The 23,199-nt window shown below is 35.6% G+C and overlaps 2 protein-coding genes and 1 non-coding gene across 3 annotated transcripts; 1 reads left to right on the top strand and 2 right to left on the bottom strand.

The window, feature by feature from the left end:
* The first annotated feature begins 284 nt into the window (after positions 1-284).
* On the top strand, positions 285-2,002 carry LOC133693933 (uncharacterized). The gene has a single exon (XM_062115317.1). The coding sequence runs from the start codon at positions 619-621 to the stop codon at positions 1,570-1,572; it is 954 nt and encodes a 317-aa protein (XP_061971301.1). The 5' UTR covers positions 285-618; the 3' UTR covers positions 1,573-2,002.
* A 1,080-nt stretch (positions 2,003-3,082) lies between these two features.
* On the bottom strand, positions 3,083-3,164 carry TRNAS-UGA (transfer RNA serine (anticodon UGA)). The gene has a single exon. It is a non-coding gene; the product is annotated as a tRNA-Ser (tRNA).
* A 513-nt stretch (positions 3,165-3,677) lies between these two features.
* Positions 3,678-18,638, bottom strand: LOC133694879 (piezo-type mechanosensitive ion channel homolog). The gene is made up of 22 exons (XM_062116573.1): positions 18,590-18,638; positions 17,460-17,565; positions 16,934-17,037; positions 16,686-16,839; positions 16,424-16,557; positions 15,714-15,870; positions 15,434-15,620; positions 15,032-15,147; positions 14,835-14,919; positions 14,490-14,705; positions 14,226-14,403; positions 13,565-13,696; positions 13,170-13,343; positions 12,794-13,027; positions 10,916-12,439; positions 7,741-10,208; positions 6,851-7,246; positions 5,942-6,100; positions 4,765-5,268; positions 4,527-4,662; positions 4,260-4,404; positions 3,678-4,109 (listed from the first exon to the last, which is right to left on the bottom strand). The coding sequence occupies exons 1-22, from the start codon at positions 18,636-18,638 to the stop codon at positions 3,974-3,976; spliced, it is 7,494 nt and encodes a 2,497-aa protein (XP_061972557.1). The 3' UTR covers positions 3,678-3,973.
* Between the last annotated feature and the right edge of the window lie 4,561 nt (positions 18,639-23,199).

The raw sequence follows: 23,199 nt of genomic DNA, 5'->3' as shown, positions 1-23,199 counted from the left end.
TCTCAATTTTTCACCCATCAAATCAAATCGAAGGCCATCCTTTCAAACTTCAACCAATAAATATCCGTATTCAAATTGGTGCTGCAGTAACACTATTTTTTCTACAGTTTCTTTTAAGATTGAATTCATAAATGAGAACGTGGGATATAGATGGAGGTGTTTCCTCTTGGATTGGAAATGATTAGGCTGACCGTTTAGTTGGGCAGCTAACACAACCATGGCCATATATATATATATATATATATATGTATGTATCACTTTCAAAATTACCAACCCTATCGAAAAAACAAAGAAGAGTGGAGGAGGAGAAGGCAAGATCTGAACGAAGTCTGAGGCCATATATCTTACGTGGGACTTGGAACCGTTACCAGCTCTATCACTAATCCGCCAGCTATCATTGTTCCCCCTTCTGTCACGCTGGCTCTCTCTATACCATACCGCGTAGTCTCCCTCTCCCTCTATCTTTGTTGTGAGGATGTTATTAATACGTACCCTCTAGACTTTCTATAATTAACTTCTCACTTCCATGCCTTAAGTTTCTCTCCCTTTGTGCTCATCCATTTACAATTCCATGTATTGCAGTCTTTCTTCTCAAAAATATTATATAATTAATATATCATGATGAGCTTTTGCAAGAAAAGTGTTCACTCGTTTTTAGATCTTACAAATCATCCCAGTATTAGTGTTAGTAATATTGGTGCTGAAAAGCCTTCCTGCAAATGTCAAGGTGTTTGTAATTCTCCCTCTGGGTCAGGACTAGGGTTAATAACTACAACTACATGTGAAAGTGTCCATAGAACACCAAACGTTCTTGAATCAACAACTATCAAATCCTCTACACCTTTAACCACCCCACCTTCCTCACCACCACCACCACCACCACCACCACCACCATCTATAGCCTCTATCTTTAAAAAGAGACCTGGTGGGATTGGATTCCTTGACGATATTGGTGGCGGCGTTGATGGTTTGATGTCTTGTACTGAGAGTCTTGGGTTTGAGAGCTCTGATGAAAGAAGGTTTGATGATGATAATGAGTTATGTTCAAGGGGAATATCAACAGTAAACAAAGTTAAATGGAGAGAATTTGGTGAGAAAAAAGAAGCCAAGAAGTTTCCACCACCTCTTTCTTCTTTAAACCACAATGGTCAACCTAATTTTTTCCTCAAGCCAGTGAGAAAAGATGGTAGGCTTGAATTGACAGAGGTTAGGATTGATAGGCACGAGATTTTACGTGCCTCCAGACAAGATGGAAGGTTGCGGTTACATCTTGTTGAAGATGAAGAATTCCCAGTTGTTGAAGAAGAGTACGAGCCAGAACAAGAACAAGAACAAGAACAAGAAGAATATTTGGAGGAAGAGAAAGAAGGAGAATTAGAGGAGGAGGAGATGGTGGTTGAGGAAAACAATGAAGAAGAGAGTGCGGGGGAATTGGGATTTCGAGTGAAAGAAGGGTTAAGAATAAGGTGTCATGAGCTGGTGGTTGATCACCACAATGATTATCACCACCACCACCACCACCACCACCGTAGCAACCTTTGGAGCCAACAATATTGTGTGCCAACAAGGTGAAGTTCGCTATATGTTATGTGTAATTAATTTTTTTTTGTGTCCTTCTGGACTTGTAATTTTGCGGTGTTTCGATTTATGGGGTAGTATTAGGCTTAGCTGCAGGGAGAAATGGTCGATGTGTCTCAACCAAGTTTGGAGGAGTGGATAATTGAGGAATCTTGGGGTTCACAGCATTGCATGTCACATTTTTCATCAGTGAATCGCTACAAGATATTTTCCATCGATTTTTCTGTTTTTTCTTCTTAATTTTCTAGTAGTGATTAATGTAAAAACCTTTAGTGTTTTATAACAAGACAAAAAGAAAGAGAGAAAGAGAGAGTTATGTCTTCTCCCAACATTGTGTGTCACTCTTTGTGTAAATCAAACATAAGATTTGATTCATTCTAATAATAATATTTGGGTGTCACTCTATGCTCTTAAAATTTCTAAATATGGTTACTTTTTATTTTATTTTTTATTACTCCTAGATTCATTCTTGCTCTCAATTAATGTCCTCACAAGGAATTCGGTCCCTCACGGTTGTAGTTCTCTATTAATTTAGAACCATGCCCTATATGACATGACAAAAGAAGAAATAAAATAGAATAATTTTTTTATTATTTGTTTTTTTGTTCTAAACTAACAGAAATATTGAATAAATGGGGTAAATTTAATAAATAATAAAATATTATTACCAATATTATATAATTATTAAACCTAACCCATCAATAAGTTAACTCATAAAAATTATAATTTGAAATCTAATTTAAATAAAAAAATATTATTATAATTAAATTAATTTAGTTGAGCTAGTATTTGATTGATTGATTGATCAGGGGATACAATTTATCAATGGAGATAAGACTTTGAAATATTGTAGATAAATTAAATGTTGTAAGGGACATGAATATCACATAAAGCTAGTTGAGATCTTATGTATGATCACAAGTCATTTTTTTTTTTTTAAAATAACTAATGGAAAGGGATGGCACATAAGTCTTAAGGAAAATAAACAAACACTTCATTCAGCAGAGAATTGTTTTTCACGCGCCCTCATTTGTGGTGGCGCGTGGAAGCAACATTCTTAGCAGATGGGAGGAGCGTGCGTGCACGCAGAAGTTTACAATCGGGCCTGTTTTGTGTTGGGTTTGGGCTTTTATTTTGTATTTAATGCCCTTATCTGGGCCTAGTTTAGTTAAGCATTTTGATACCTATGGCTTTCTCATTTGAATTGTGATATAGCCCTTCATGGAATGAATATCCAATTTTCTTGTATTAATAAAAAAGCTGGTGGCAGGAAGAGGTCAGGGATTTAAATTTAACTCGAACTTATTAATATTTATTTAAACAGATTTTAATGGATGATTTAAAAAAAATATATAAACAGTCGTTATTTTGGATTGAATGTCTGAATAAATTAATAAATAAAATATAGATATGATATTCAAAATAAACATATCAAGAAATATATTATGTATACATAAATATATTTACATGGTATATATATTTATTTATTAAAAAAAAAAAGAAGCGTCGACAGCAGGGTTCGAACCTGCGCGGGCGTAGCCCAACAAATTTCAAGTCTGTCTCCTTAACCACTCGGACATATCGACCGATTTGTAACCTCTGTGTCTTTTCTAATTATATATATAAGTATAAATAATATTTTAACAATCCTTCTCCTGCACTCCCCGTGAAGGATCAATCTTGAAACTCTAAACACAGGGATGATGTGCTTTCAAGGAGAAGGGTTCTGGAGGAAGCATTTTCTAGCGTGTGAAGTTTGTATTCTAAGAATCCATATCAAGGAAGAGGTGCCTTTTTAACCGGCCAATATTCTGTATTAAATGATTGTGTTGAATCAAGCAGTCTTCTGGAAAGCTTAACATTTTTTCATTATGATGGCCCCTTTTTTAGGATATTACTCAAAATCTTGAAAAGGTAAGAAAGATTTGCTGGGAGACCTAACTAGTAAGGGTTCTGTCACTTGTAGTAAATGTAACTAGAACGGACACTGGTACAAGTAGAAATACAGTCCCAAAAATGGAACTCATCATTTCAGAATTACAGAAAATTGTTAGATACAATTTGCTTGACTATGAGTTCAAAGTTTGGAATTTCCTTTGTCAAGAAAAAATTTCTGTTGCATGAAGCCTAACAAAATTTACATGGGGCTATAGTGGTTCCTATCTTTGGTTGCTCAACAACCTTGCATCAAGACATGGGAAATCCTCCAGAGAAAGGAAATAAGGCTATAAAATGTAGTGAGCTCCTTCCATTTGATTAGCAGACCAGCAGCATTGCCAGAAGAATCAAAATCCCATCTGCAATTTTTCCTGGTCTCTCAGTCAAGTTAGTGAGAAATTTCAGCATTTCAGGTTGGCGTGGTTGCAGGTGACTTGATATTGCACCTTCTGAAGACCTAGTCAGGCTTGGTGTATTCAAGCAACATATGTGGAGACCGATAAATTTTCACCAGTGTCCAATAAAGAACCTCTTCAACTTCAAGCTCACCCTCTGCTCTTGCTGCATAAATATCCTCACATATCGCCATCAACCTGGTACAACATCGGGACAAAGCATGTAATATGATTCTTGGAAAGGGTTAGAACATGCAAACATTATATAAACAACGACACACTGTCATACGGTTACTATATATAGAGGGTGGAATGAATAAATGTCCACAACAGACAAAGCTCGCTTACCTGTCGCAAGAAGGAAGATTCTCGAAAGGTATTCTCATTCTTAGGTCAGCACACTGCAGCCTGATAAAACGGCCAACTGCAAGCACAAAGGTAATGTAGAGACCCCAGATACTGAACTTGCTTAGTGTTTCACCAAGAATGCCCTCTGAAGAAATACCAGAATTCATGTTAATCTTTTAGGGACTGGTGGAACTCCTACCATCATAGGCAGAGAGTTTCTAAATACATATAAAAGCTGCGGTGGTCACACTCTTTATAAGTACTTACGTGGTGTTTCCTCGGATACAATAATAGCCATAGGTCCTCCAAACTGGCCACATCCAGATGACAAATCAATATCATGGAAAGACCACCATTCTGGATTCCCACGATTAAGAACAAGATCCCCGCTGACAAGATCTACCTGTGTACATAGAAGGTCAACTTCTGCTTTCACCATTTTTCATCATAGCTGATTTACGTATTCATTGACATCAGGTTGGAAAAATGGAAATAGCTGACATACCGACTGTTCGAGCAACCGCACTTCACCAGATCCAGTGACACGAAAGTATCTTGGATAAACATTAAATATTCTGAAGCTATTGGTAGTGCCATTTAGCACTTCCATTACTTCTGAGTACGTTGGAAGGTCCTCATCTTGAACAATTAATTCATATCTCACGACTTCCTTTCCTTTAGGCCGATCTCTTGTTAATTGCCAGGAAAAGATGATGTCCATGTTCGATCTAAGAGATCTCATATATCTGGTCTGGACCACCGGGGGGACATGCCACAATGTGCTAGCATCAGCTTGGCAGCATATTAATTGGATGTCTTTCTCATTATATTCACTTAGATAGCCTTGTGGATCCAAATCATCATGTGAATCAAGTTCATCCCACGAGATCTTTTCACACAAAGTTGTCTCAAATAATGTAAGTCTCCCACTAAGTGTCTTTATATCAATGTGAATGCTTGCATCTTTGATAGGGTTAGCAATGTTAGTGGGGTTACCACTGCTGTACATCTGCCCAGAAAATGTATGCCTCAGAATTTATAAAAATGACAACTTACAAACCTGAAGTCACCATTGCCAACATGCAGTGGAAGACAAAAAAACCAGTGATTCTTGTTTGCCAACAAAAAATTAAGATATCTAGAAGCATGCTGTTATGTAAAAAGATTTAAGACAATGCAATGCTGTTTGAAGGATGGTGCTCTACTGTCTCTTCTGGAGCTCACAGGAGGAGAAAAGATCAGGCATTTGAGAAAGCAGAGCCGCAACATGCAGATTTTCTTTCTGGATTTTTGTTATTATTGTCTTAATCTTCTTTCAGATAACGATGATATTTCTGGCTATTTCTAAAAAATCTCTATTATGCTTGTTTGTTGATTCTTGGTATTTTCCAGGTATACTGCTTCTGCATCGGGGTTATGCTCTTGGTATCTTTTTCTGTGTTTTGCCAAAGGATTCTCTAATCAAAATGCTCACTTTTCAAAATTTAAAAAGCATTATTTCTCCAAAAGTTATCTAATATAGCCAGATATTAAAACTTCATCCTTGACAAGTTCATAATTTCAAGGTACAGACCCTCGTGTTTTATCTCAATTATTTGTTTTGCAGAACCAACAGATTACAAAATAGACTGTGCTTAGACTGTCAAAAAGAATTGGAACCAGAAAGCATATGAGATTCTTACCAAAATAGGAGTCCATATAACACACAGCAATACAAAAAATAAGCATATCCCATTGCAGAATTTTGTCCTCTTCGGTTGCTTCTCTCCTTGTCGGTGTTTTGCTCTATTCAGAACCGCATCACATTTGACAAGAAACAAGCTTGCATGAATATCCTCTAACTAAAAAACAAAGTGCTAAAATTAGATTCAGGGGAAAGAGATTATGTAGCTTATGTGCTCAAATGACAAATGAGATGAAAACAAGTAAAAAATAAAGCAGCAGTAGCAATCAAGTAAACAGTGACACCCACCACAGTGTAGGTAGTGATACAGATACTCATTCAAATATAGAAAGGTGGATAAGTACAGTGCAATTCAGTTGTTGCAAACATATATTGTAGAACTAACTCGAGAAGCATATAAAGGAATGCGTAGAAAGGTGGATAGTACAGAAATAAAAGATAGCACAACGAAAAGGAAGTTGCTGCATGGATATTACATCATATGTTGAATAGAACAAAGGGGGAATTGGGAGACAATCAGCGAGTAAAGAATGTAACAAGTTCAGGAAGATGCTGTGGCTTTATAAAGTTCCATCGGATAGACCTTTATATAAATGAATATGTGAATGTGTGAATAAATGACATGCAAGTATATTTACATTTTCTTAAACCAGGGTATAGTTTTTTCTCCTTTCTAGAGAATGAGAAAGGCAGAGAATGGGAGATGTATGGCTTTGGAAATCTAAGGAGGTTATCCTTTTGTTAGATACCTTACAAGGAAGATATATTACACTGTTTTGTGCGAAGCATTCTCATGCACATGGAAGGAGAAGATAATAAAAAACTATAGTGAATAGCTGAAGAATGGGCACCATTCCAAACTCCAGTTATTTGGATAGGCATTGAAAATGATATCAGTAAAGCATACCTTCAACCAGTCATACATGGTCAAAGATGTAGTTGTGCAAGACCAATCAAGAACACATCGTAATTCATAAAGGAACGGCAGAGCACGATAAACTCGAAAGCCCATATGGTTAATTCGTGAGATACTACTTGTCAAAAACTGTCTGTACAAAGTGCTTTCATGTGGAACTCCAAATCGTATTTGTGTTGCCTGAAGAGCCAGAGAAATTGCCTTTGTGAGATAGATAGCTCGGAGGGCTAATCTTCCAGCATGCCTATGTTGTGGCTCTGTGTACCAAGCATACTCGGTGACTGAGTATGTGAAGATAGCAAGATTAAAGAGATAGAAGAGGACTTTTCCGGTGGCAAATGAACAAAGGTATATAACACGATCGAGCACAATTAAGAAAAAGATCACCTGCAAGAAGAAACCATTTGATGTCCTTCAGAAAAATATATTGGCACCAAAGATTCATAGGAGAAAAATAACAAGAAACTGAATTCACATTGTCGAGTCTGCACACAGTATGAAAAAAAAATACTAGGGGGGAAACTAAATTACAGATTGAACTTTATGTGACAAAATCACTTTGGAAAGAGCATGTGTGTCATTTATCAAAACAAACTGATTTAAGAGCCTGGGGTTTTTACAGAAACTTAATCTGCTAATGATGAAAATCGATACATAGTTGTTTCACAAAAATCTGAAAATGATGGGTGCCATTGGTTCTGTTGATAGTTCCATGATAGTAATTACACATACATAATCCATATATTCATGTGTGTCTGTGTACAATGGGGCGACTCTAAATTGACCTCTTCCAACCTTTGATTCTACATGGAGAATTGATAAAACTGTAAATTTGGATTACACTGCAATATCAACACTGTCTCATAAGGAAAGAGGTTTACCATTAAGATAAAAACAAACTCTTTTGGAAATTGATCTTCAAGCTGATAAACTTCAAGAAATTCACTGTTGTTTTTTATGACTGATTGGTAGAAAATGGCTACCAAGAAGAAGACAGCCAAATCTGCACAAAACACGTAGGCATAAAGATCAATATCTTTTTTTCCTCCGCCAATCACTGATAGTATTGGGTAAGGAAATCTTATTTCCTTAACAATACCAGCGCGTTGAGCTTCTAGAATCTCATAGGCTACATCAGCTGCTGGAGTTAGTGATTTGTAAAGATCCACATTGGTGCATCCTGTCAAGGGAGAGGCACAGAGCACCTCAAAAACAGCCAGAGCAATATTATCATTTTCAGGACTTCTTTCAATGCTTTGGACACGGATATTGCTGACTGAGTGCAAATGATTTTTCTTCTGGCATCTTTTATTATGCATAACCTTGAGCAGCTTGTTTATTCCTGATTTAATTCTCTCTGGCTGAATGCCATCCTCAGGCCACACATCAACTTTCATTGACACTTGTACAAAGTAAGGTGGAGTTTCTGCTCCCTGTGTGAGAGATTTCCAATACCTGAACAGACTTCTAATCAGCCGCTTCAGAACATTTTTAGCAGACAAAAGCAGCGTTTCTATTCTCATCATGCAACCCTGAACCAACTCTTCCTGGAAATTGTTTCTTCTCTTCTGAGAGCGGGCATCAGTAATTGCTCTGTCTCTTGCAGTTATGGAGGTTTGTAGGAGAGTAAATAAATAGACCAAAAAAAGAGGCAAGTTGCTGATTACAAAAGATGACAAGATCTTTTGTGTAGGAAATCCTAATTCCTGAAGCAAACTAATATTGAAGGTCAATCCACAGTGTTGGATGATGATTTGATATAGATATTGAACAAATATACACATCTCAGTGTAAATCAGCATAATAACCCAGAACATGCTAAGTGGACCAGTATTTACACACAGTGCATACAAGAAGAGGACCGCAGGATAAACCATTGACAGCAAACTGAAGTTCCATAGGAATATTAAGACAAAGCAACAGTAACAAACAATATCATTGTTTGATCGCATTTGCTTCCACATGTAAAGGAGGATCATCTGAATTTGCCGGTATGCAGAAGTGGTCTGCACACTATCAGATTGTGTGGAAAATGCTCGTTCAATAGGTTCAGAACCTATATTCTGATTCTCTATCTCATTGTACACATCACCGTCAGAGGAATCATCACTTGAATCAGGTTCTTCATGTTTTATGTTAAAGAAAGTCACAAGGTTGGAGACAGCCATCTTACCAACAGATTTTGCTTGAGAAACACCATCACTGAACAGATGCACTACTGAGACTAGTGGGTTTGTCTTTACTCGGAACCTTTCTCCATCCCTTTTATGTGAATCCCAGCACTCATAACTAGCAGCTCTATTATTTAACAATATGACGTCGCCAAGAAAATTCATTGAATGATTTCTAGAGTTCACTGCGGATGAGCTTCCAAATCTTTCACTTCTAAGAGACTCATTCATATCAAAAGAATATATTAAATCAGAACTCAAGTTAACTGGTTGCTTCCTAAAATTGATTTCCAGATTCTCCAGGATGCTATTCCCTGCATCTGCATTTAGAGAACTATTTCTCCGCCGTCTAATGCCTTCATTTTGAATGTCACCACAATTCGCACAAGTATTTAAGCTGTGAAGTTGGGTTTGAAGGTTAAGCATTTCTGATTTCATCTTTTCTACTTGCAAATTACGCAAGCGCTTTTGCTCTTCTGATTTACGGATCTGGTGCAATTGTGCAGTTTTCCAAGCGGCCCCCTTTTCTTGCTCATTTATTATGGTATCAATCTGCTCTGCTTCAAGATACCGAGACACATGGTCAAAATCCTGGGCTGCAAACATAAATGACTGTAGTGCTACCAGCATAAATATGATAATCTCAACAAGGGCAGATCTGGAAGCAATTCGGAACCCATAATCATATTTATGAAATCCAACCACCTCACTTATGTAATCAATTGTTTCACAATTCCCCTCGCAGAAGTCCCCAGCAAAAGGGGATTGATACGCAAGAGAAAGAACAATAAGAGCGAAGTTGTACATCCGCAAGAACTTGAAGATTTCATTCTTCCTCTTAAGTATTTCAAGCCTCATACGGAAAAAAACCAAAGCAAAACCAAGATATCCAAGGTGTAGAATATCAAATTCAAGTGTCCCTGTAATTAAAATCAAAGCAAGAACAAGATCCAGCAAGTGGCAATAACTATAAAGCCTCAGGTAGTCAAGAATAGTCCACAAGCATTTTGTTTCAAATGAGAGGTCACTCAGTGATGAATTCTTGTAACGGGACATCATTTGCTGATATGTCTCTAACACTGAGAAACTGGACAAGCGATCAGCTCGAAATTTGAAACATGATAGCATGAAAACCAAATAATAGCTGATGAGCATTCGAGGATCATCGACCAAGGTTCCTGATAAAAAGCACCTTGTTTGTGAAGTTTTAACATCTGAGAGAGATGGCTCAATAGACAAAAAAGTAGACAGGATGTTCTGAAGGGATGTATGCATGTGTGTGTGTGTATATATGAAAGAGTAAAAGGAGAAGAGTGAATTGAAGAGAACGTGCATGGTTTAGCCATAAGATCTGCTCCATGGAAGGAGGCAAGTTTTCTGTATTCCTCTGAAGAACAAGTGGAAGTCAAGTGATACATTTCCTATTTGTGGCATCTAAAGACATGGGCTAATTCTGTAAAGTGGTTTCAAGATTTCATAATAAAAGAGCTGATGGGTCGTAAAAAGAAAAAAAAGAATGACATTAAGTTGATATCGATAAACCAAAAAATCTGTAGCTTAAATATGAAAGGGTAAGATAGGCTTAGTTCCTTCAATGTGAAGCCAGAGAAATGAAATCTAAATTGGCCATAGACAACCAAATCCAAAACAAAGCATTTTAACTAAATGTATCTATGGACAACTAAATAAATTGGAGACTGGTCGAATTTTCTAACAGATCATTGAAACCTTTTGAGAGCTGCAGCAACACCATTTTATCTATAACATAAAAAAACGATCAACTTGCTAAAAGTGAAACCTTTGGAATGCACAGTTTTTAAATGCAGTGATGCAAGGAAAGATAAAATGATGTGTAAAAAAGTAACAAGTTTCTGCAATTGGATACCTAACCAGCATTTTTTGCAACGGTTGAAGTACATATCGGAGCTTCTCCAACAGTCATTGCAAGGCACCTCTACATCACCTAGGGCATGTTGCTTCCAGGATGTCTGCCAACTTGCCAAGTACTCAAGGGTTATAACAGAACCAAATAAGACCACAAATTTGGGCCACAGTTTTTGTATGATGCCCCGAGGTAGCAGAATGCAAGTAGCAAGTGATGCAACATATAGCAAAGAGATGAAATTTAGCACGGAAAAGCTGGCAAGAAGTAATGCAATCATGTTAATCTCAAGACCATAGACATTGAACATGTTCTCTATCCAAAACTTCAGGAACACTTTTAAAGTAGCAATCTGCATGTGAAGTCTCTCTTTTCTCAAGATACGAATCCTCTTTCTATTCAACTTATGGCCACCTCTGGAACTTCCAGAGATGCATAAATATTTTTGTGTGTAGCTTTCAGTGACCCCAGTTTCATAGGATGTAGGATCTGGCCCCTGAGGTACATAAGTGCTGAGAGATGGCCATGAGTTGCGTCTTGCGTCTTTTCTTTTTTCTGAAAGGACGCTAGCAGCTGTTGATAGCTTACTTTCTGTTGTTTCACTTGAGACCTCTTCTGATGTACCAAACAAAGCACAAGGCGCCTCCCCTTTCCTAACATTTCCAAAACTGCACGGTCTCTTTTCCAACCAACGGAAGACATTGTACTGAAGTATACATGAAGCAATAACCAAAACTTTTCCTCTCAAGCCTGATTCTAGACCCGAGAACGAAGGCTTGTAGAGCTGCAATCCAAGGAAAAGAAACAGAGAAGACTGCTTTTGACCAGAGAAAATTTTGTCCTGGTCAATGAATAACTGGAAAAGATACTCAATCATCACAAGAAGTCCTGAATAAACGATGAACAGTTTTGATGGGCTCCTAGAAGACTTGGGTAAAGTTGAACAAACAACCAAGCCAACAAGATATAGAAAACCAAATACGCTTAAAGGGGACAGAGATGCATAGAAAAGGGAAAGACTTAATATCTTCTCACTGTGCAAGATCAGAAGACGTTTCATAAATATAAGGGAACATTTTTTTGGTGCATTAACATAACGTGATTGTGAGTTCTTGCTTTCCCTCCTCTCGTAACTATAAAGTTGCATCACAATCAACACAGCAAGGGACTCCCATATATTTTCCAAAATGGAAGCTTCTGGTTTATATGCAAAGGCAAAAGAAACATCAACCATCCTGGACAACCATGTGCGAAAACTGGAGAAGACACTCAAGCCATAAATGAGAATAAACACCACAACTGCATAAACTTTCAGTGGTAACCAAAGGCGCTTTTTTGTCTTCCCCACAAGTTGTCTTCCAATCACCCACAGTAGAAGGAAGAACAGGTAGCCAAAGGAAATTAAATTAGGTCTTACTTGGTACACCGAAAGAAGAATTGTCAGAAGGGCAATGGGGGTTCCACATGATCGATATACTGAAAGAAACTTTTGTCCAATTGCATTGAGAAATGATACTATCTTTTTCTCTGAACAAGAAAAATATATTAAAAACCTGATAGAGTTTTCACAACAGAAGAATTAAAAGGCATGGTCAAACAGGATCATGTTATAAGTTCTAAAAATTAATAAAGGCAACATGGTAAAATCATCAGAAAAGCTACAGAAATAATCTTTGCACTGGAAACTCAACATATAATGTCAGAGGTTCTGATTCTAATATTTATTAACATCTCCCTAAGGTTTAAACTTAGTTTTAAGCCTTCTCATCAGTAAAAATAGATGGTAGCCAGTATCAGAAACACTTGCACATTTTAGAATAGTCATAAAGCAAAAACCAAAATCATTTTTAAAAATATTTTAACAATGGATGAGTTATATACCATGAGAGGAGTTATTATCGTGGTTCTGTCTGGATCTTGATGTATGAATTGATAACAGAACCGATTTGATTAGACCAGCTCTCAAGATGGAAAGCCCAATTGGAGTGCAAGGAGTATTCTGCACAACTGCTGAAAATGAGGACAGCATTTCAAATCCATGATTATGGATGGTACAAACGCATGCAAGCGCTATGATCTTCAAGAAATCCCCAGTGCTAGTTTGACTAAGAAAACCTACAGCAATTAATGAAAGATAAGATACTTATAAATTGCATCAACAAACAAACACAAATGATTGTGTGCACTCAGAAGGGAGGCAGTACAAAGAAACTCAGATGAGGAGCCTAAATAAGAAGTATCAAAATCTACTGTTTACCTAATTGTGAAAGAAGTTCCGTAGTAAATGAGAATTTCTGTTTCAAGACTTCTGATATCAGTTTAAGCTGGAGAATGTACAACATTGCGAAATGTGCCTCACATAGAAGAACCAGGGATTGGCGTATCTCTCTGCTGATCAAGTGGCTTAACAGATATATCAGAAAGAAAATCACTGATTCATGAAGCAGAAATTGGCAAGGGTTAGTACATTGTCTACTGAAATTGTCAAATCATAACACAATGCACTAAAATATCCAGAAGAAAATAATAAATATCGGCGAAACAGTTGGATGTACTCAAAGAATTTCACACCTATGAAGAATGTTTTTAGCATCGTGTGAAAAGTGAATCACATAGATACACATATGAATAAGAAGCGTTACTTCAACTTACTATATACAGATTGAATGAAGCCTGCTGGTTTCAATGCAATAAGAAATATCAGCAACAGTACTATAGCACGGGAGCTTTTGCGAAGTCCCCATGCTATTGTAGCAACAATCAATACTTTGGTTTCTTCACTCTCTGAAATGTAAATGCAACTGAAATTATGGCCCACAACCATGGCAATATTCCAAGAATAACTAAATAAAACTGAAAACCATCAAAAAGAAATTCACGAAATTTATATCTTTGAATTCCAATCAACTGTGAAGAAAGACAGCATCAAGTGAACACATCCACATGCTATGCTCTTACCCTTTCTAAACTTCCATGACTTATGATGTGTCCGTGTAGCTACAGTAAGGACCAAGGGGTGGCTATATATAATCAAGAAAGAAAGGAAATGTTCCTAATCCACAAAAAGTTCTCTAGAATTTTGTGTCCCTCTTAACTTTTATTCTTGTATAGTGTGAAACCACTGCTGCTACAGTTTTCTTCTAACAATTATTATTTCGTGCTATCTAGGTACCAGGAAGAAACAATGTCAACTGAAAAGGAAACAACCGTGCTATAAAGGAATCGAAACAGTCCAGCCAAAGTGAATCCATGCAGCTGCAGAAATCAACTAAATTGGTGCAAATAGTCCAGTAAGACTATTTCCTTTCCTCACCTTCAACTACAAAATCATGATTTGAAAGCTCCCTATCCTCATCTGACAAGTAGAGGAAAACAGAATTGTTCACCAGATTGACCAAAGAAACAAGGACACCAAGACAAAATTGTGCAAGGAGATAAAATCCCGGAATCGGGTAATGCCATAAGCCAATAGTTTCCCAAATTTCCACATCCTGAAAACATGTTCAAAAGATCTTACTACAGTAATCTCTAATGATTGTGAAAACAGGACATAAAGTATGCACTCAATGAAGAATACCTTCCACATTTTCTTATTTAGGACTGTAAATGCCACATTGAAGATATAGGTGCTGGTGGCCCATAGGAGAATGAAAACAAGCAGCAGGCCATTTAATCGGTGCAAGCGGAACAGTGAAGGGAATGCATATAGAATGTAACCAACATAAGCAAGTAGTCCGAATGCACATAAACTTGCAAAATGAAAACTCCAAAATGACAGAGCAAACAAGGAAATCTGTCACGGGTGATACAAAAAGGTATTAAGTAAGGAAACCAACTAAAGAATAGTAGAAATCAGTTGCAAGATGAATTATTTCTGAAAAGAAGATGGAAAAAAAAAAAAAGAGTTAATGCCAAAGCCTACCGGAAAACCATAAGTAAAAAAGTTAACGCTAAAGGTCCGGAAAACTGCTCCTCTCAACAACACATTGGTGTTCCTTGCACCAGATCTAGGATAAAGATGAGGAACAAAGTAAAGCATCAAGTACCATAAAAAAATTGTCGAGGCTTCAGCTGAAGCCATACAGAAAGTTCATATTATAAAGCAGCACAGCAAATTACCTCGATTCAGAAATGAAAAACGAATGCTTAAGGGGAAGCAATCCCTCATTCAAATTGTTTTCTCTTGTTGACATGATGAAATTCATTTCTGTCAGATCACATCTGATCCAGGATAGCTGTTATGGAAAGAATGTCAGTGAATGTTGTGATTAAGGAAATGAAGCACCCCCATATGAACAAGAAAAAGAAACGAGAAATTGTCTTGTGTAGCGCTAAAATATTTTTTTGAGTAGATTAAGAGGCATATACTTGTTGCTTTTTTAGCATTCTGCTTCCAAAGAATTCACATGCAATTCCAGCATTGCAAATCAGCAGTTACAATAAGTTTGGTCTAAATCATAGCAATCAGATATTATGAAATCTGCTTTTAAATTTATATAAACTTGAAACAAGTTCACTCACCATAATGTAGAAAAGTAGAAGTGAAAGACCAGAACAAATTTCTGAAAGCTCTGGTCGTGCAGGTATTTTATAGAGACCAATGAAACCAGCTACACATTCAATCGTCCCAGAAACCTCGATGGGAAGTTGGTATACATACAGCAGGAAAATGTTCAAGCCTGCATAAATAAAAAGATACCTCCACCACCTTCAAACCCATACAAATTAATGTAAATCAGTCAAGCTGACATTTCATTCAAAAGAACAACTAAGATTAGTCAGCTAAGTGTATGAAACTTACTGGAATAGGCCCAGAAAGTTGCTTGTTAGAGACCAGTTGACTAGTCCAATACAGCTACACATGAAAAATGGTAAAGATGCCCAAGACGGGTGACTAATTCCCACAACCAACTGTACAGCAGGCAACAATAAGCAGCATAAAACCCTGAGATGAGAACCTTCCAAGGATCAAAAGAAATAATCCAAAATCAACACCTGAGGGCATAGTAATTTAACAAATGAAGAATAATCTATGCTCAAGCCAATTAATTGTGAATAAAAAATATAGTTGGAGAAATTCATCTGGGCATTACAAGCGATTATATGATTGGCCAGAGGATGGAAACTTGCAAATGCTTCAATGATTCAGATGCAATGACTCTGGCAACTCAATAAACTAGGGAAAAGGATTCTCTTCAGACAAACATGTTGATTTTGGACAAGAGAAGTTGTTCTGGAAAATGATTCTATAGTACCTAATTACACAAGGCTGAAATAAAATAGGAAATCAAATGGAGATTTGGGAGGGTAAGATGAATCAAGTGCTGAAGTTGAAGCATATTTTACTATTTGTTTGCAAACCTGATCACATAAATGCTCAAGAAAAGCTGTCTCCAAACTAAATCACTAGAGAACCATAGTGGAAAGATATTTCATAGTTGTGCTTAAAAAGAGAAGATAGAACACATCTCAACTCAGGAAGATTCTATTGTTTAGTCTACAATGACAAACCTATAGTTATCTCTGGAGAATTCCATAGAACCTGATCAAATCTGCTCCTGTGGATTTCAATTACTGCGGCAAAAGCTGCCAATACGTGGATTACCAAAAAATACAGCAGAGATGGAGACCCCCAGGTCTGAACACTGCAACCACAGCATTGCAATAGTAAAGAATATTTGCTTAAGAAGTAACTATGTGTCTTTATGAAACTGCATTGAAGGGGTTCCTACAATGAAAAAGATAAAAAGATGTTTTTGGCATCAGACCTTACCTTCGGAAACCAACTAACTTGACCCACTGAGCATCAGCAACACTCCAATCATCCCCCTTAATAGCCCAGATAATATGAAATGTTGCACTTGAAAGAATAGCCAGTGAGGAAAGGGTAAGAGTACACCATGGTACAAGGGATCGAGATCTCAAGCCTATTAGCCAATGAGGAAAGTATGACTTAAGAAACATAATACAATTTCCGAGAGATTGATAATCTTCCTGAGCACATGAAACATAACAATTCACTCAACAAAATGGCAACTTCATATGCAAGAGAGCACACAACCAGGTGCACAAAGTGAATGGAGGACCATTTAGTTTGCACACCTAAATATACAAAAAGATTGACCCTGGACAAGATAAAATGGAGAAAAAGGATGAAGTAACTTTTCAAAATATAGAATTAGCTTTTACATATATGTGTGTGATGTGCATGCTTGACCATTGTGTCCTGGCATGGACAGACCAGCTGCCATACACAGCCACTTCACAAAATCTAGAGCTGTATGAATGGTAAGTGCAAGGATGTCTTTTAATGCAAATTTAAGAGGAAGAAGATTTGGTAACACCAATATCTTGCAATACCATTGCAATAGAAAAAACCAATATAACAACATAGAAAATGCCTTACTGGCTTTTCATGTGATTGATAACCATTAAAAGCACTCATGGTGCTCAAGCCCTAATCACTTGAACCTCTGGGCTGGACATGGCTTATCTAACAGGAACCATATGTGATATAACACAACAAGACAACATTGATAATCAAGACAAAATATATAACATCAATTGCTTACCGTTTTTTGGTGCACTATGCTGAATGAAAAGAAAGGCTAACAGATCGGCCAGAGATATCAAACTCCAATTGAACAAGGCAGCTGGATGAAATAGGAAAGAAAACGAGAGAAGGATTTAGCTGGTAGAATAAGACTGAATTGCGCACCACCAAACCTCTTTGCAGGAGCAGATTACAACACCAAATATTTGTAAACTCAATCTCAATGAAACTTAAAAGACAGGAAATTTACCATTAGAACTGCTTATAGCCCAATTCAGTTGGCAGATTGAAATATTAGTAATTCAATATCTAAAATCTTATCGTGCCCATTCAACACATTTGACATCATGGTTTAAGTAGAAAAATCTAACGCAGTTTGATAGTTTATATTTATAATAAAGCCTTCAGTTTAAATCCAAAGAAAATCAAAACCATTTTATTTCAGATGATCTCTTATTACATCCACTTTGAGCAGATACCAATAAAGGACAAGGTCATCCACTACCAACGAAAAATGTAAGGCTACAAGTAACCCCACTTTGATGGAAACTTCTCTTCTGATTAATGCCATTCTAATTCTTGCTGAATGTATGAAGATAGCTACTTTATTTCTTTATCTCCTTGTATCTAATGTTTCTTCTGAATAAATCAAAACAAAGGCTTAATTGCTTATGCACAAGAACATAACTAAGTTGACAAGATGCACTGGGCATATTAGCTGAAGCAGAACCATCTTACGGGTTACCCAGTAACACCTAAGCTAATACCTTAAGTACAAAAATAAATCACAAATTATACACATTGGCACCTGACAAGCATGTTAGACTGCAGAATCCCATAAAAAACAAAAGGTTGCAAACTTTTCCTGCTATTTACATTTCAACCTCACAAAAGCTAATGCCAAAGAGTAAATCCACAAACGAAAAAATTCTCCAAATTTGAAACATTTCACTAGATACGGCACAATGGGTGTATAATGCTTAACCACTTCAAAATATCTGAATGGCTTTTCCCTTTCAAACATTACATAAATAGAAATCGACCTGCCAAGAGATGAACATGGCAGACTAATGCATGACAACTATCTTAAAAAAGAAGGGATCATGACAAAAGAATGTGCTAACCTGCCAAGAGCAGCATAGGCAATACAAGTCCACTTACGAACCCCCTCATTGTCACCCTACCTTCTCAACAATAAATCCCCAGACCACTAAGATTGCATCATTCTTGTCAAATCTTTGATGAAAACAATGAAATCCCAATTGAGTAAAATCCAAAACAAGCCGAAAAGAGCAATCAAAAAGCTGTCTTTGTTAACAAAGACAACAAAAAACAATACTTAATGGTTATAACTAGGGGAAATATCAAATGGGATTTCTAGTTGAATCCTAAAGTCCAACAAAATGTTTCCCTTCAATGCCAAAAATCATGTTCACAAGAAATGAAAGCTTGAAATTTATTTGATAATTAGGAAGAAATTAAGGTAATGCCAACGAGCGAAAAATGGTTTTTAAGGTTTCATTTTTATGGACCCTTGTTTTTCGCTTTCCAAGAAGAAGGAAAAAACATATGCATGCGTGTGACATTTGCAGAAAGGCAACACTGTTGTGTTGCCACCAGCCATTTTGGTCATGTTTCCTCAATAATAGGCAACTGAATTCATGCTGTGCAAAGGAAAATGAAGTTGGAATATGAAGATGCTCTAAGCCCATGAGTGGAGCCAGTAATTTTTAAGGGAAAACTTCAAATTTTGTCCCTGCATATTCAAATTCTGTTTTTTTTTTATACTTTGATTTATAATTTAAAAGTTATTTTTTATAAATGATTTATGATAAACATAAGTTAAAATAACTTTGAGTTAGAAGAATGTTCAGTGAAAATAATTCAAATCAATTTTTTAAAAGAATATATGTAGTATAAGTTAAAAATATCAACTTTTGGTTAAATCAAATTTTTACTTAATAAACTTTTAATTTAATTCAAAAATATATCTAATCAGATATATTTATGACTCAGAAATGAAAAAATAACATTTTAGTTTGAGAGAATTATGTATTTTAAAAATAATCGGACACTTAGTTGTGTCAATGGTTATATATTGTGTATTCTAAGAATGATGCAACACCTGGTTGCGTATGTCGTCCGTTTATGCATGTTGTTCTTGTGTAATCTAGTCTGAGAGAGCTATGTATTTTAAAAATAACATGACACTTGGTTGTGTCTGTTGTTTTTGTGTATTTTAAGAATAATGAGACACCTAGTTGTGTTTGTCTATCCATGTATATTGTTCTCATCTTTAGTATGAGATAACTATATATATTCTAAAAATAATGAGATATTTAATTGTTTCTATTGATTTTGGGTGTAATTTGAGATCCCACTTAAAAAAAAAAAAACACTTGCATTGTTGGGTTAAGCCATATGTTTTCCACTCTTATGGTCATAAATGTTGTTTGGTAATGTGGTTGCGGGTGAGGTTCACCCGCAGCCACACATATCAATGTTTGATAAAACAAGCAAAACTGATTTTGCTTGGTAGGACCCATTAATTTTTGTTGCCCAGCCGCAAGATTATTCTCGTGGGTATTTTTACTCCATTGTTCCACTGTTCAGTTTTTTTTTGAAAAACCAGTGAGAAAAGTTTAGTTTGTTTTTCCTTGAAAAACCAGTGCAGCTAATCGTGAATAATATTTTTTTTGTTTTTTTAAAAAATTAGTTTAAAGTGAATTAAATTTACTCGTACTGTAATCTTAATTTTATTCCTGATAATATTTTACCTAATTTTATTGCACGCTCAAAAAATCATGGAAACTGTAGTTCTTGTCTAATGACTTTTGTACGTAATGAAATTGTAATTTTTTTAAAAAAATTATGTTTTACTCGAAAAACTAGTATTTAATTGTTGGATAGATTTCGTATGTAATGACATTGCACATAATTTAATGGAATAATAAAAAATATTTGATATCAATATTATTTATTTCATGATGTAATAACAGTAGTTAAATCTAAAATATTTAAATTAAAAATCATTAATATTAATATATATATATATATATATTAATTATTTTACAACCTCAATTTGAAAAATATTTTTTTAACCAAACACATTAAACTACTTCTTGTTCAACCTCAATTTTAACCACAGTTTTAATCAAACATATATTTTTTCAAACCAACCTCAATTAAAAGTACTTTTTATAAAAATAATTTTTTTAAAATCACAACCATAACAGCAACTGTAATACCAAATATACTCTGAGTTAGGTTACTGGATTTATATTTTTCTTTAGGCTACGAAGTCATGGGAGGCCCAAGGGCTCAAACACTAACAAAAACTAGCTATCCCGGGATTGAAAAACAAGAAATCCCTTCTCACGTCTCTAATCTTTATTTTTTATTATTAAAACCCTCTAAATATATGTTATAAGTGATATCTTGTATTTTAAATCATTATTAACACTACTAGAAAATTGGTAAACTAATTAAGTTATGACTTAATATTTTTGTGACATTGATGGTAGTTTATTGAGAATACATTTATTTATTTTTTTCAATTCACGTGGAAAGTAAGTAAATTGATTGAAGCCATTCTTTGTTCTAGTGAGTTTATGTCAAAGGCGGGACCAAACGTGAAGGAGACGTAGCTCATATGGTAAAGAGCTCGCTTGATATGCGCGAGGCATGGGGTCTGATGATCCCTCTCATCTCCTCCCGGCAGTAATGGGGGGGATGGTTTGGATATTTAAAAGGGTTGAAATTCTATGGTGGTAAATCCCTGTTGAAGGGATATTTTTTTTCCTACCTAAAATGACTATTTTTATTGATTATTTTGAAAAATTACACATTGATTTCAGATCTCCAGGATATTCTAAAACAGATCGGAGATATGTATGGATGGAGATGGAGATCAGGAGAAAAGGTGACATAAAGATAGATACATACATAGATCAGCCTATTTTGGCTCTGAGCTCTGTCCACATCCACCTGTGCATAAGACAGATATTGCTTCTTTGAAAGCTCTGTCTTCGTGTCTTGTTGTGTACTGTCAATTCTTTTATTAATTTCTGTTACATTTAGTCTTGCAGTATGTCAGTATGTATTCTCTACGGTCTACTGGACATCCTGCAAGCTTAAAAGCAGGTAAGGTACCGTGGGGATGACAGGCGTGCACATAAAGGGTCGAACCCAGGACGGGGACAGAACAAGTCATATAATTGACCACGGCAGCTAGACCCTAAAGTGCAATGTGTTTTTAGCAATGTGCTCATGAACGGAAAAACTCCTTTCAGTAATACATGGTTCATCGGTGATTCAGTTAATAAAAACTATGCTTATATATTTATAGACAGATAAAGATAAAGAATGACACAAATAAATCTCTCTGTTATATTTTATTGGTATATTTGTAAATTTAACATATCATTAATAAAAGAATTGTACGTAATGTTATTAATAAATACACATGGCTGTTTTAATAAATAATGGAATTGTATAGTATAATTCAATACAACAAATGAACCTTGGTTGATAAATTTTGTCTGGTTTTCGCCTTGGAATTGTGTTCTAATTAAATGGTTTTTAAAGGAAAAAAATTCTTAAAATTAATATTTTTTTATATATTTTTAAATTATTTTAATGCGCTAATATCAAAGATAATTTTTTTAAAAATAAAAAAATTATTTTAATAACTTCTAAATAAAAAAATATTTTTTAAAAAACACTACCATAATCATATTATATATGCGGTATTAGAATTATAATGTTGTCTCGAGTAAACAAAATCCTCATAGAGGATAAGATATGGTAATATAATAATAAATATTGTTTAATTTTAGACTTTATGGGATGAATCGAAGTATATATAAGATGGAACGAACACACAAGTTAATAAAAAAAAATAATGAATATTGCTTTATCTCTTTTCAATGTTTAAAAGAACACAAAATTATTTATATAGTTGTACTTCATATTTTTCCTTTAAAATTTAATTTTTTCAATACATTTCATGATGAATTTTATATTTATATAAGTTTTAGGTTTTTGAAACTAAAAAAAATTCAAAAAATTTTAAAAACAGGGTTTGAAGCACAATGTAAAACTTGAAAACAATTGTTTCAAAAAATCAGTTGTTTAAAAAATATACTTGTAAAAATAAAACAATATAGATGTTTTTATATATACAGTGGGATTTGGATTTCTCACAATACGAGATTATGCTCCCCACCCCTATTCTCATTTGTTCATTGAAAAGGAAATTGTTTTGAAAAATATTATTCTGTCTCGTTTTTTTTTTCCTCCTCCCAAGCTGGCCCTTCCCAGACACCATGCAATGATTTGGTGTTGGGTATGTTCCTGTCCCTATTGATTTACCCAAGGTTTATAACCTCTAGACATGACTCGCGTCTCAATGCTAAAAATTAAACTCATGGCAGACACAAGCTCGAAGTCATGATGAACTGTGAAGCTCACCGATGTATTCAAGGCTAGAGCTCGCATCCATTCGGGTTTGGACGTATGATGCTATTCAATGCTCCCCTGAAACAAGGTAATCCATAATTGCAGGCGACGAGCACATTACATTACTCAGCGAGTTGCAGCCTGCAATCCGAACCGAGGACCGGTTCTTGGAGTTAGCTCACGCTCACGGGATCGCGATCCTTTATCCTGACCATTGTAGCATGGGGCTCGCCTAGGGCATAAGGGGGACATGATGACTTGATGTCGTCCTCAT

Source organism: Populus nigra, chromosome 5 (assembly GCF_951802175.1).
Source record: "Populus nigra chromosome 5, ddPopNigr1.1, whole genome shotgun sequence".
Lineage (NCBI taxonomy): Eukaryota > Viridiplantae > Streptophyta > Magnoliopsida > Malpighiales > Salicaceae > Populus > Populus nigra.
The sequence above is the reverse complement of the archived record's forward strand: the minus strand, read 5'-3'. Positions and strand labels throughout refer to the sequence as shown.